Source organism: Palaemon carinicauda, chromosome 23 (assembly GCF_036898095.1).
Source record: "Palaemon carinicauda isolate YSFRI2023 chromosome 23, ASM3689809v2, whole genome shotgun sequence".
NCBI classification, from domain to species: domain Eukaryota; kingdom Metazoa; phylum Arthropoda; class Malacostraca; order Decapoda; family Palaemonidae; genus Palaemon; species Palaemon carinicauda.
Genome location: NC_090747.1, coordinates 91,417,679 through 91,432,239, shown reverse-complemented (window position 1 = coordinate 91,432,239; position 14,561 = coordinate 91,417,679). Strand labels below are relative to the sequence as shown.

At 34.4% G+C, this 14,561-nt stretch overlaps 2 protein-coding genes across 3 annotated transcripts in view; one reads left to right on the top strand and one right to left on the bottom strand.

Annotated features, from left to right (window-relative positions):
* Positions 1–14,561, top strand: part of LOC137617233 (afadin- and alpha-actinin-binding protein B-like) — a 402,814-nt gene that overhangs the window by 129,272 nt on the left and 258,981 nt on the right. The window lies entirely within an intron of this gene.
* The window catches only part of LOC137617006 (beta-1,3-galactosyltransferase 9-like), a 16,668-nt gene continuing 8,506 nt past the window's right edge, over positions 6,400–14,561 (bottom strand). Inside the window, exons 3-8 of the mRNA XM_068346866.1 lie at positions 13,864–14,178; positions 12,434–12,655; positions 11,649–11,759; positions 10,628–10,784; positions 7,781–7,906; positions 6,400–6,857 (exon numbers count right to left, since the gene is read on the bottom strand). Of these exons, the coding sequence (XP_068202967.1) occupies positions 6,522–6,857; positions 7,781–7,906; positions 10,628–10,784; positions 11,649–11,759; positions 12,434–12,655; positions 13,864–14,178 (1,267 nt within the window). The 3' untranslated portion in view covers positions 6,400–6,521. The remainder of the gene's footprint in view (positions 6,858–7,780; positions 7,907–10,627; positions 10,785–11,648; positions 11,760–12,433; positions 12,656–13,863; positions 14,179–14,561) is intronic.

Sequence of the window (14,561 nt, the reverse complement as noted above, 5' to 3'; positions counted from 1 at the left end):
GTCATAATTTCTGAAGATATTTCATAGCTCGGTAAGGTTAATGAACAATATATTTCTGAGTGATCAAACTATGATAATATATTTCAAAGAAAGTTAAAGTTAGGGACTATTGGTTTGATTAAAAGCCCGGTACCTTTTTGAGCATCTTTACCGACACCCATAGAGAAAGGTTGAAATATGCCATAGAAGTTGGGTGCTTTGTTAAGTCAACCCCCACCCCCAGTTAGGTTTCATATATATTTCAAAGTTTTAATGATTTGTTATGGGGAGGTGCACTGGTACATTCAAGATCTATCTTAACTTGAAAAAAATGGTCACGGTAAATATCTTAATTTTTTTAATATTTTTCTCTCGAGGGGATGTATTACGTAGATCTACTTTTTATAGAAAACGCGGGGAAGCTTTTTGGGAAATTATTACTATTACTGAGAGAGTTTTTTTTTAATGTTTCTGCAAATTTTTTTTTAATTTTCTTTTTTTTATTTGGTTAGGAGATGAATTACGTAGATAAAATTTTGATAGAGGACTCTGAGAAGCTCTTATAGAATTTTTTGTAATTACTGAAGCTGTTTTTCATAGATATTTTACATGAGACATTCCATTTTTTTAATACCATGGAGAATGAAAACACGGAAAATTAGAAACTAGGCCTTCTTTACCAGGGAATATCTCGTGACGTCATAGATAAGTTTCAGGACAATTGAGTCCCGGATTATTGCGTACAGGGTAAATGCGTACAGGTACTTTTGCGTCTGTATGTTTGCATCATTTTGGATATACCTTTATCCGTACTGAATATTTTTAATATAAATTCGTAAATTTAAAAAATGCACGTTTTGTACATTTTAGAAACATGTTTCGTTAAATACTTCTTAAAACATATAAATATATACTGTAGTTATGTTTCTTCCAGAAGTCTAAAAAGATTGAAATTTACTTTTTGATAGATTTAAATCAATCAATTTTAATCATATAGCTGAAAGGCATGTATATTACGAGGTACACTTCGTAAGAATGACAATTTGTTTTCGATATTATTTTGATTAATCAACGACTTGAGGCGTATATTGTCCTTTTTACTTCTTGCCTGAACGGGAACTCCTCTTTAATAGTCTTCTTCTTCTTCTTCTTCTTCTTCATTTACACCTATAGGAAAAGCTAGCAATGTGCTAGTGGCCTACCTAAAGGGAAAGCTAGCAATGTGCTAGTGGCCTACCTAAAGGGAAAGCTAGCATTGTGCTAGTGGCCTACCTAAAGGGAAAGCTAGCAATGTTGTAGTGGCCTACCTAAAGGGAAAGCTAGCAATGTGCTAGTGGCCTACCTAAAGGGAAAGCTAGCAATGTGCTAGTGGCCTACCTAAAGGGAAAGCTAGCAATGTGCTAGTGGCCTACCTAAAGGGAAAGCTAGCAATGTGCTAGTGGCCTACCTAAAGGGAAAGCGAGCAATGTGCTAGTGGCCTACCTAAATGTAAAGCTAGCAATGTGCTAGTGGCCTACCTAAAGGGAAAGCTAGCAATGTGCTAGTGGCCTACCTAAAGGGAAAGCGAGCAATGTGCTAGTGGCCTACCTAAAGGGAAAGCTAGCAATGTGCTAGTGGCCTATCTAAAGGGAAAGCTAGCAATGTGCTAGTGGCCTACCTAAAGGGAAAGCTAGCAATGTGCTAGTGGCCTACCTAAAGGGAAAGCTAGCAATGTGCTAGTGGCCTACCTAAAGGGAAAGCTAGCAATGTGCTAGTGGCCTATCTAAAGGGAAAGCTAGCAATGTGCTAGTGGCCTACCTAAAGGGAAAGCTAGCAATGTGCTAGTGGCCTACCTAAAGGGAAAACTAGCAATGTGCTAGTGGCCTACCTAAAGGGAAGGCTAGCAATGTGCTAGTGGCCTACCTAAAGGGAAAGCTAGCAATGTGCTAGTGGCCTACCTAAAGGGAAAGCTAGCAATGTGCTAGTGGCCTACCTAAAGGGAAAGCTAGCAATGTGCTAGTGGCCTACCTAAAGGGAAAGCTAGCAATGTGCTAGTGGCCTGTATAAGACATGTGAACTGCCATCTGAAACATTATGCAACCAATCAGTTTTCACTGAACTTTTAACCAATTATATAATTTATCTTAGATACGTTTTGACGTAAAGGAATCATGTTATGCCACACTTCTTCTTCTTCTTCTTCTTCTTCTTCTTCTTCTTCTTCTTCTTCTTCTTCTTCTTCTTCTTTGCGATAGCTTCTTCTCTCTTTAGAGCATTTAATAATTTTCAGATGGAAGGGTGATGACATGTATTTTGAATTGCGTCATGCAATGCTTCTGAATGTGTTATTGGACCTTGGCAAATTCAAAGTTAGCATTCTAGGATGCAATGGAGAACATTGGTTGAATTTATTGTCCAGTCCACCCCTTGCTTTTCCTATTTATGTAACTACAAAATAAGTGACGAATTCTTGCATTTAATCACCAACATTACTTAATTCTTATAATCCTATCACATCTGTTGCTGGCTAAAATTGTAATGCAACGAAAAATCTTAACCTTAAATTAAACTGATCATGATACCGCTGTCACAACGCAGTCATATGTTCCTAAAAATTTATTTTAACAAATTGAAAAGTCAGGAGGTAATTGTTGCATTGCAAAATAATTTTCGCAATACTCTTTCTTGGTCCTAGTTCAAAATACGTTCTAAGCACTATCAGCTGCCCAGTTTTGAAACTACGTTATGTTATTCAAACATTCTTCACTTGTAAAAATAAGGATTTTATTTTCGTCCTTTGCGCCGGTATCAGCATCTTGAAACATTTGTCCACTCGTGAAAAGACAATACTTCTCTGGGCATTTACTGCCATGGAAAATTCGTCATGGGTTTGCTGCCTCTTGGAAGGATATCACAGTTTCTTTCAGATTTTAAATTTACTTTGCTTTGATTATGACCATTAACTCGTTCCGTTACCTTTTGGTTTTCTATACATTCTTGCTTTACAGGATCGTATCACACATATTCGGTAGTTTTTTTTTTTTTTTTTTTTTTTTTTCCGGGACATTCTATGAATGCGGTAGTGATAACGACAATTTTCATCGAGTATATCTCCACCTGATTTTGCTTTCAAGAACTGTGTTTGTGGCATGGCTACGGTTCCAAAGAAATGGAGGGGTGGGTGTTCGTCATAAGAAAATGAATTGATAAAAATATTACAATAAAATAAAGAAAACAATTTGAACGGTCATCTGTTAAACACTCAGAAGATATAAATAATTAGTAAATTGATAAGAATACAATATAATACACCAGTAAAACAAAAAGAAATTAATTTTAGTTCTTCACAGGTGAATCCACACAAAGTGTTTGAATAAGCTGAAAGTCTAAAGGAAAACTGATGTTGGGACTGACATGAATGACAAGTCTCTTTCGTTCTCCAGAAAAGTCCGAACTTGTTTATAATTATAATTAGTAGCTCTTTAATTATGAGTTTTGGTGTTCATTGTTTTTATACTAACAATAATTATGATTTAAATTGTACGTAAATATCCGTGTACGCAAATGTCCGTGTACGTAATTGTCTGGTAGGTAATAGTTCAGGACGCTATATGCCAGTACGGAATTACCCTACCATCCTATCGAACGACAAATTACATCTTAAATAGAATACTGTTACGTGTGTATGGGAACAAATAAAAAGAATGCCAGAATGCACAATATGCATAGAAGGATATATTAATCTCAAAAATTAGTTTAAATACACTTTTATTGATTTTCTTTATATTTGTGAAAGATGAAACGAATATCAATGGACTCAAAATATTTTGTTAACATTTGGTCTTAAACATAAAATTTAATACAATCAGAATTTACTCCATGTCACAATATACATCTTAGAGTAATCATAAAACACACCTATGCAAAAGTCTTGATAGTTCATACTCTATTTACAAAGTATTACAATCCGAGATGCAACCATACTTGGAAAACTGGAATACTTATACGTCACTAGTACAATGAATAGACATATTGACGATCGCAACAGACTAGAAATCACCTGTGATTGGTACGAAGAGACGCATAAATAACACCTGGTAAATAACGCGAAAGTGTGTATGACTAGATTAACAGGAAATGGGGCCTATTGTCTATTCCCTTGTGGTTTTAAGTTCATTTTTTTGTTTTTCAAATTGCATTCCAAAAATGGTCTCATTACAGTAATAATGCAATAGGCCAGTGGTTCCCAACCTGGGGGAAATTTCCCCCTGGGGGAAATTTGAAGGTTCCAGGGGGGAAATAATTACACTACCTAGTAACTAAAACAAGCGGAAAATGTCCACATAGTACGTGCGGTAATTTGTTGTTAGCCATTCAATTGTGATATGATCATATCATTTCTCACTGACATGATATTCAAGGGGAGAATTGGAATATCATGCCCATTTCTGAGGCAGGCGAGTGGGCATGAGGACTGGGCGGGGCATGAAGGGGGAAATCTGGATGGTTGAACTAGGTGCAGGGGGGAAATGACAGAAAAAAGGTTGGGAACCACTGCAATAGGCATTAAACTTGTTAGAAATTATGTTAGGCCTTTTTTAGGTAGATGAAAATGAAATTAACAGCAGACAGACTAACAAATCAGAGTCTATTGTTTACATAGACTGGATTCATATTAAATCACTAAACTGAGGGACCTTTGAGATTTGCATATCCTGGAATTCTGAGGATATCTAATTAAATTTGAGACAAATCTGAAAAGGAATCGACTAAACTAAATTTGGAGAAGAGTGAAAGGGTGCCATGTTAAGACATTATAGACAAGCTTGGAAAAAGTTTATTATACTAATTCACAAAAAGGGAGACACAAACGACATGAAGACTTACCGAACAATAGGTTTAAGAATTAATTAAAGAAGCAGGATTGATAAGAAAGGAATAAAATTTTCATACCATTCTCAAGGATTATTTCTAAACGGATTATCCGACTGACAGTGTTGTTAGACAAAATCCTTTGTGGAAAAGAAGGGATTATTGGTTTGCAAATTAGAAGCAAATTTCTCTCTAACATTTTGTTTGGTGTAATTTTTGTGATTATGTAACGTTAAGACAAGAATCAACTAAAGCGGTAGGGTTAATTTTTTCCATCAAAAAACACCACGTTATGGTCTATAGACTCTATTGTATTATTATCGTTATTATTATTGTTGTTGCTGCGATTGTTGGGTTATTGGCGTTTACCAAACACAGATAATAAAACACTAAAATTAGATCGGTATTTTATTAAAAAAAAAAGAAAGAAAAAAAAACATGTTTCTTATACTTTTTCAGTTTTCTTATTTTTAAGAACTGATTACCACTTTCATTTTTTATTGTTTCCTAATTAGTCTCCTGTGAAGTTTATTCATACATTTGCTATTCTCTCTCTCTCTCTCTCTCTCTCTCTCTCTCTCTCTCTCTCTCTCTCTCTCTCTCTCTCTCTCTCTCTCTCTCTCTCTCTCTCTCTACACACACATATATATACATATATGTATATATATATATATATATATACATATATGTATATATATATATATATATATATATGTATATATATATATATATATATATATCTATATATATACATACATACATATATATATATATATATATATATATATATATATATATATATATATCTATATATATCTATATATATACATACATACATATATATATATATATATATATATATATATATATACATATATATGCATATATATATATATATATATATATAAATAAATAAATAAATAAATAAATAGTGAGCTACCATTAAGTAGAGGTTGTTACATAAATTGTCCATTTACTATTGAACACAAACATTCAAAAACTTTGGTAATATACGAGAAAGTCGGGACGACATATCTCCCCACATTCGGGATGTCACATTACGTATCGTCCCGAAGCTCAAACCAATGTACAGTTGGACCCAGGAGTTTCTAGCACACCTCATTACGAAGAGATGCATCCTGTCACACCCTTACTTCGCGGCTAGTAACCAAACAGATAGTGTAGGGAGCGATGGCAGAGGTGGATGCCATGGCTAAGCGCAGAAACTCCCCGCGCAGTAGGAGTGTGGCTGTTTGTACCTCCTCTGAGGGAGGTGTACCAGGAATTTCTGTGCCCAACTGTACCTTTACTTTGATTACTTATATAAGGCCCAATTCTATGAGAGATTTACCCCAAGCTCGAAGACGGCAATGGTTTATTGACCTTAGACTATTTTGGTCATAGGGTGGAGAAATTGATATTTGAGGACACATTGTGTTTTATCATAGATAGATATCTGCGCTCATTTCGCTTACTCTTTATATATATATATATATATATATATATATATATATATATATATATATATATATATATATATGTATATATATATATATATATATATGATATCCTAAGGACTAACTTTCATAGAACTAGATTCAAAAGTCACTACTTTTATAACCAGGGTTTTTCACTCTTATAAGTCTTTTGCCGCCACTTTGAATTACTGAACCAACTGAAATGACATTGCTTTACGTCCACGGCGTGCCCAGAGCCTCGATATTCACGGGGGCGTGGAGCGCGATGCCCTCCCAGGCGTCCCTCCTGCTTTTGTCATTCGTCTCCTCCAGGAGCGCCTGAGTTCCATTAAACAATTTGCTGGTGACTAGGAACGTGTTGACAACCCCGTTGATTTGCACGTGCTTCACCTGCGCTGCATGCGCTACCAGTCCTGTCGTGTACACGTCCTCCAGCTTAAGGAATGGCACGTAAGGGGCGTACTTGAGCATTGTCCTTGCAGCGGCCCGTCCCACCACGTACGCCGGGCCGTGTACGAAAGGCGGGTAGTTCTTCTCTGGGAATTCTTCCTGGTGGTTCAAAGTAATCGAGTAACTATAGTTAATTCTTTTTAGTGAGGCAGAATTGCACCGACTCGGAGGGATGCCCTTTTAGCTCGGAAATGTTTCCTTATAGTTGATTGGTCGGACAAAAATACTTCCGACTAATCAGCTATTAGGTAACTTTTCCTAGCTAAAAGGGCACCCCGGCTAGTCGGTGCAATTCTGCCTCACTGAAAAGAATTGACTATTGTCTGTACGTGAAGGTTAATATGGATAGTTATTCAAAACATTGGGAGTCAGTGGTTAATGAATTATTTTTGGGAAAGTGTTACCAAGTATATATTTAAAGGGGTTGCAGCTTAGCAAGTGATAATAATAATAATAATGTCATTCGTATGTTAGTATGTTCAATAGATAAATGAATTGACGGAAAATGGGAATAGATGGAATTTTTGTAAAGATTGAAAGATGGATATATCGAAGGATGCAAAATTAACCTGAAATGCAGTCAATAATAGTAAGATTATTGCATGCAAGTGCTCGGGGACTATTTTACGTAAACTATTATTATTATTATTATTATTATTATTATTATTATTATTATTATTATTATTATTAGCTTAACTGCAACCCTAGTTGGAAAAGCTGGACGCTATAAGGCCAAAGGCTCCAACAGAGAAAAATAGGCCAGTGAGGAAAGGAAACAAGGAAATAAATCAACTAAAAGGGAATCAGTGAACAACTAAAATAAGATATTTTAAGAACAGTTACAACATTAGAATAGATATTTCATATTAAACTATTGCCTATCATATTCAGTATTGAGTGCAATTAATAGATTAATAAATACTTTCGCCAATTTCACTGAAAACATGAATGAATATCCTTTAAAGCCCATCTGAAAAACTTTTGTAATTTTAATTAATTTTATTTTCTTAGGAAATATTCACCTTCGTTACTCCCCATTTCGTATACCGTAGTGGATAAGGAACCCCGTCGAATCTGCCGTAAATATAAGCGGTTGCTATGTTCTCCCCTGGCTCAAGTATGTCCTTGTGCAAGGTTCCTGAAGGTTCCTGCAACAAAGAAGATCAATACAAGTTAAAATCCGCTCTAGGAAATTTTATGTCAATTAGAAATGTTTTCGTTCCCTGCGATTGTTTTGCTTTTGTTATTATTATTGTTATTGTTAATATTATTGTTATTGTTATTGCTCTTGTTGTTATTGTTATTATTGTTATTGTTACTGTTATTGTTATTGTTACTGTTATTGTTATTGTTACTGTTATTGTTAGGTAAGCTACAACCCTAGTTGGAAAAGAAGGATGCTATAAATCCAAAGGCTCCAACAGGAAAAAATAGCCCAGTGAGGAAAGAAAATAGAAATAAGTAAACTTCAAGAGAATTAATTAACAATCAAAACCAAAAAAAAATATTCTAAGAACAGTAACAACATTGAAATAAATCTTCCATATATAAACTATAGAGAGAGACTTAAGTCATCCTATTCAACATAAAAACATTCGGCGCAAGTTTGAGCTTTTCAAGTTTTTCCACACATCATTCTCATCAGGGCCTCTGATTGGTACCGTGATACTGCCGTGGTTGGTAAAGGTGACTGGCTTATATCTTTTCCTTAAATGTTCGAATTAATTTCTTTTAACTATCAAGAAATATATATCAGAACTGTGATGTACCAATGTTATTCAGAAGAACAAGATTGTAGACACTTAAGTTCATTTGTTTCTTTTCTTTCAAATCTACTTGATGTCATTATCACAGTTGAAATTTTATGCACCCTTCTACATTGCAATATTGTTCCACTTGTTTAGAATTTTAGCCTTCAATATTCATCTCACGATGAGTTGTATCAATCATTGTTCTAATACTTAACTACACTTTTGTTTTAATCTTTAACTTAGTGGCCCTGTTCACCTTCAACCTTCAAACCCCACAATCAACTGCCAGTTTAGTCATGGCATCAAAATAAAATGTTTGATAGTTGACCACTATATCCTCATCACCGAGGATGCCTGAAAACCTTAAATCAATCAATCAATCAATCCTCATCACCGATATATTCTTCCCTCATTGTAAATTCAGCCAACAATGACAATTAACTGAACCAGGTGGCTTCGTTTCATGTCTCCTTCTAGTTGTCGCATTTTCATTCTAATATATATTTCATTTCTCTTTTACTATCCTAATAACTATTTAATCTAACCTAATTATCATTGCCACAATGGGGTCCTCTGACTGGCCAGACAATACTACATGGAATCCTTCTCTCTGGTTACGGTTCATTTTCCTATGCTTACACATACACCGAATAGTCAGACCTATTCTTTACATATTCTCCTCTGCCCTCACACTTTACAACACTGAAATTACCAAACAATTCTTCTTCACCCAAGGGGTTAACTACTGCTCTGTAATTGTTCAGTAGTTAGTTTCCTCTTGGTAAGGGTAGAAGCAGGGGGTCCTGGGAAGAAAAGAGACTTTAGCTCTGGTAAGCAGCTCTTCTAGGAGGACACTCCAAAATCAAACCATTGTTCTCTAGTCTTGGGTAGTGCCATAGCCTCTGTACCATGGTCTTCCACTGTCTTTGGTAAGAGTTTTCTTGCTTGAGGGTACATTCGGGCACACTATTCTATCTTATTCTCTTCCTCTTGTTTTGTTAAAGTTTTTATAGTTTATATAGGAAATATTTCAATTAATGTTGTTACTGTTCTTAAAATAATTTATTTTTCCTTGTTTCCTTTCCTCAATGGGCTATTTTCCCTGTTGGAGCTCCTGGGCTTATAGCATTCTGCTTTTCCAACTAGGGTTGTAGCTTAGAAAGTAATTATAATGATAACTCCAACCTTTCCGTAATTACTAGCTAAATTACTTGCGAGAAGGCCACTTAATATGGAGATAGTCTTTTGTTTTCTTTGATTAGATTAGAAAACTTTGATTGAAGAATAAGATTTATTTCAACTAATCCTAATCTGAAAATTAGAATTTATTGTCTAACTTGTCTATGCAGCCAAATTAGCATAGATTTTTTGCTTGCAGTACATATATGATTTCTGACTTCTATAGTAGTTACATTTTATATCCTTTTTGTTACGATAGATTTGATATTGTTAGATGAATTCGTGGTATATGGAAGTTTTGTTCTTTAATTCGTGTGTTTTATGAAATTGGCTGGCTATAGATATCTACTGTAATTACAATGTATAGATAATTTGCACCTAAAGACTGAGTGATTATTTTGTAAGTTTACCATAAAAGAATGACCGATCAGTTTTCTATGGTTTTAAAAATAAAGAAAATGTATATATCTATTAGATGGTTAACTCTACTAAACCGCAACTCAATGCTCATACCACTCATTTTTTTTCTATTATGATTCTTCTTCTTCTATGTATTTTTCGAAATATTTCACATACATAAACTAATTTGATATCTAATCAGAATATTTAATCAGAAGAGGATATGAAAACTAGAAGAAATAGGTGATCAGTGTAACAGAACGCGAAAAGAAATTTATTAAATAGAAATTTATTGTGGCATTTATGAAATGTTGAGTTATTCTAGTTAAAATATTTATCTCAATTAAATAATAATTTTGGAAAAAATTTAATCATGAAACCCCTTATTAAAATTGTATAATTATTTGATAAACCAGCTACAATATTTAGTCCCCAAAAAGTACCTCTAAAATACTCTTAAGGAGAGAGAGAGAGAGAGAGAGAGAGAGAGAGAGAGAGAGAGAGAGAGAGAGAGAGAGAGACATCAATTATTGATCTTACCGCTGGAACAGGAGGAATTCTCATCTGTTCCTCGAAGAAGGTTTTCAAATGGAAAGGATTAACCATGACGTCATCATCAATTTTAGCGATGAACGGCACATGGGGACACCTTTCCCCCACCCACTTCAACCACGCCAGGGACTTGTAGGTTAGGGTCCTGTTGGTATATGCTAGGATAGTGAGACCTAGGATCGTAATGGAGGTTAGGGTCCTGTTGGTATATGCTAGGATGGTGAGACATAGGATCGTAATGGTAGGATTATAGAGTACCCTTTCATTCATTATATTTATTTGTGTGGGTACCCTCCTTGACACAAGACTCGTGAGGCCTGTTGCAGAGTAGGATGGAAGTGTGAGCAAATGTAGTTTTCAAAGCCCAAGTTCTAAAACATAATTTTGAAAAGTAAGGGAAGTGGAAATACTGTCTTTGTTTCAGAAATGTGCAAAAATTTGATCTTGGCATATTCTCCCAATAGTTAAATAAGAAGAAAAATTATCATTATATTGAACTTTTGATTAAAAAAAAAAAAAAAAAAAAAGTGCATGAAAATATCAACTTCCAAAACTATAATATAAAAAGTATTCCTCTGAGATACTTGATTTCATATTCTCCTTTCGACATTGAAATATGAACTGATGTTTAATAAGATCCACTTTATTACCCAAGAGCAATTACTCACATATACTCAATTTTTTGTAATAAGCCGCATTTGCACTGACTTGCAGCTGTGCCTTTATAGCTCGGAAAAGTTTCCTGCTATCTGATTGGTTAGAATTATCTTGTCCAACCAATCAGCGATCAAGAAACTTTTTCGAGCTAAAAGGGCACCCCTGCGAGTCGGAGCAAATCTGCCTCACTAAAGACTGCTGTGAATAATTTGCAAGTTAACCATGTAAGAGTGACCGATTAGTTTTCTATAGTTTAAAAATTAAAGAAAATGTATATATCTATTAGATGGTTAACTATATTAAACTATATAAAATTGCACCACATTGAAAACGAGCTCTCGTTAATACTCACTCGTAAGAATCTATGAAATTATACTGAATCATGTCTTCGTAAATGTCGTATTCTGCGTCGACTTCATCTTGCAACATTTTGTTTGTCGTTCCTCCAACGATGAAGACGTATCTGCCATTGGGTGATGAAAGGGAACAGGAATTGCGTCAATAAGGAGTAGGAGATGATTATTATGATGATGGTGATGATGATTGGTAACGCATTTCTCTCTCTCTCTCTCTCTCTCTCTCTCTCTCTCTCTCTCTCTCTCTCCTCTCTCTCTCTCTCTCTCTCTCTCTCTATATATATATATATATATATATATATATATATATAATAGATATATATCTATATATATATATATATCTATATATATATATATATATATATATATATATATATATATATATATATATATATATATATATTATGAATTATCAGGTATGCTCATATAAATTTGAGTATCTCATTTATTATAGGCTAGATTAATTAACAGTTTTTCCCTAGCAGCGGAATTATAATTACACACATACACTATAATATATATCTATATATATCATAGAGAGAGAGAGAGAGAGAGAGAGAGAGAGAGAGAGAGAGAGAGAGAGAGAGAGAGAGGGGGGGGGGGGTATGGCTCAAGTGCACACACGTGTTTACATAAATTTTAGATGCAAATTTATTCAACTCATTATGCTGCTATACTTGGGGAAACGATTTCACCGGTTGAGAAATTATTTTTTATTATAGACAGTGACCTTTTCCGAATATAAATCGACCTTTGCCAAAGTCACGCGCAATCCTCTTACCTCATTTTAGTGTATGGGAAGAGTCTGGGGTTGGCCCAGGTCCTCCGGATGAAGTGCCTCATGCCCTTCTTGTTAAGGGCCGAGATAACGATGGCCAGGATGAATGTGTCGTTGCCCCTGCACACCTTGGAAGGGTCTACGTCGTGGGTCCAGGCGAGTTTTTCGGGGATCGGGTTCACCTTGGGCCCGTCCGTGCTTATTCGCTCGTTCTTGTAGATGAATCTGGAAGGAGGGACTTTGTTATGCTCTTGAGAAATGGTTGTTAATAATATGTACTGTATTTAAAAAAAAAAATCCTTTAATTGGAAACTCTGGTACGTTATTTTAAAAAAAAAATCGTTTAATTGGGATCTCTGGTACGTTATTTTAAAAAAATCGTTTAATTGGGATCTCTGGTACGTTATTTAAAAAAAAATCGTTTAATTGGGATCTCTGGTACGTTATATTTAAAAAAAGAAAAAAAATCGTTTAATTGGGATCTCTGGTACGTTATTTAAAAAAAAGAAAAAAAATCGTTTAATTGGGATCTCTGGTACGTTATTTAAAAAAAAAAATAGTTTAATTGGGATCTCTGGTACGTTATTTGGTATGTTATCAGTAAAGCGTTTTATTCAAGTTTACAATAATATGTACTGTATTTAAAAAAAAAAATCGTTTAATTGTGATCTCTGGTACGTTATTTAAAAAAAAAATCGTTTAATTGGGATCTCTGGTACGTTATTTGTTCTATTATCAGAAAGCGTTTTCTTTAAGATTATAATTTCGCCAATCTCTCATAAGCTGTGTTAGAATTTGGTCTATTACAGTGTTCTAAGTATTTTCCCAGTTACTATCAGATTGTGGAATGATCTTGCTAACTTTGCTGTTGAAACGGTGGAACTTCAGAAGTTCAACTTGTCGCAAATGCTTCTCTGCTGAACATGTAGTCATGAGTATCATTTCATAGTTTTTATATGACTGATCTCTTTTAACTTTGTTATTGATCTTAGTATTTTATATATATATATATATATATATATATATATTATTTATTTATATCGCATATCTACACTGTTAAAAATTTGAATTAAAAAACGGTAGATGATTGGCAACATTAATTCCAGGATTTTTACAGTTTTTAAAACTGATATATTGACGTAAAGGAGTGATATTACGGTCACCAACCTATAAAAGATAATAACAAAGTAAGGTAAAATTACGGTCGCCTGTATTTTACTGAAATACGGCTGAGAACAGTATATTTCCGATTAAAATTAGGGTTTTTATTTTCTTCGTAGTTCTTTAATTAATTCCTTTCTGTACTGGGCTACTTCCCCTGTTGGATACCTTAGGCATGTAGCATCATGCTTTTCCAACAAGGGTTGCAGCTTAGCTAGTAATAAAGATACTATTGGTGACTCTATAATAATGAACAATTAACAAGTACTTACTTAAAGCGATCGGGATGTAAATGTGGCGGGTACTGAGATGCGTTATGAATCTTCTTAATTTCTTGCATTTCATTATTCGTTTTAATCTCTTTAGCTACCGGTTCTAAATTCCTTCCTTCAACCACATTTTTCCCTTCGGGGATAAAATTTATACTTGGATGTTTTACGTTTTCTCCTTTCTTGTCGTCCCTGTTGGAAATGACAGCTAGTTTGTCTCTTACATCCTTCATTTCATTTCTGATGGACACCCTCATTATGGCCTTGAGTTTGGAAAGCAGTTCTTCTTCTTGGGGGTTTAACGGGTAAGACACATCCCTGCAAAGAGTATACGCAAAGGATAGGTTTGAAATTTAATTCCTAGAGCAATTCATGTATAACTGTTTCTAAGAAAAGAATAGAGTTCCAGGAATACCTAATTCTTCAAAAAACAAAAAATCCTCAAAAAAATAGTTTATCAAGATCTCTTGTGAAAGACTATGCTATTCTCTCTCTCTCTCTCTCTCTCTCTCTCTCTCTCTCTCTCTCTCTCCTCTCTCTCTCTCTCTCTCTCTCTCTCTCCTCTCTCTCTAAGCTAATATCCACAGAATTTGTAACTCTAGTCAACTGATTGATATATTATCAATAAGTAAATGCAAAAGATTGTATTCATGTCTTTCTTAATGGCATTATTATTATTATTATTATTATTATTATTATTA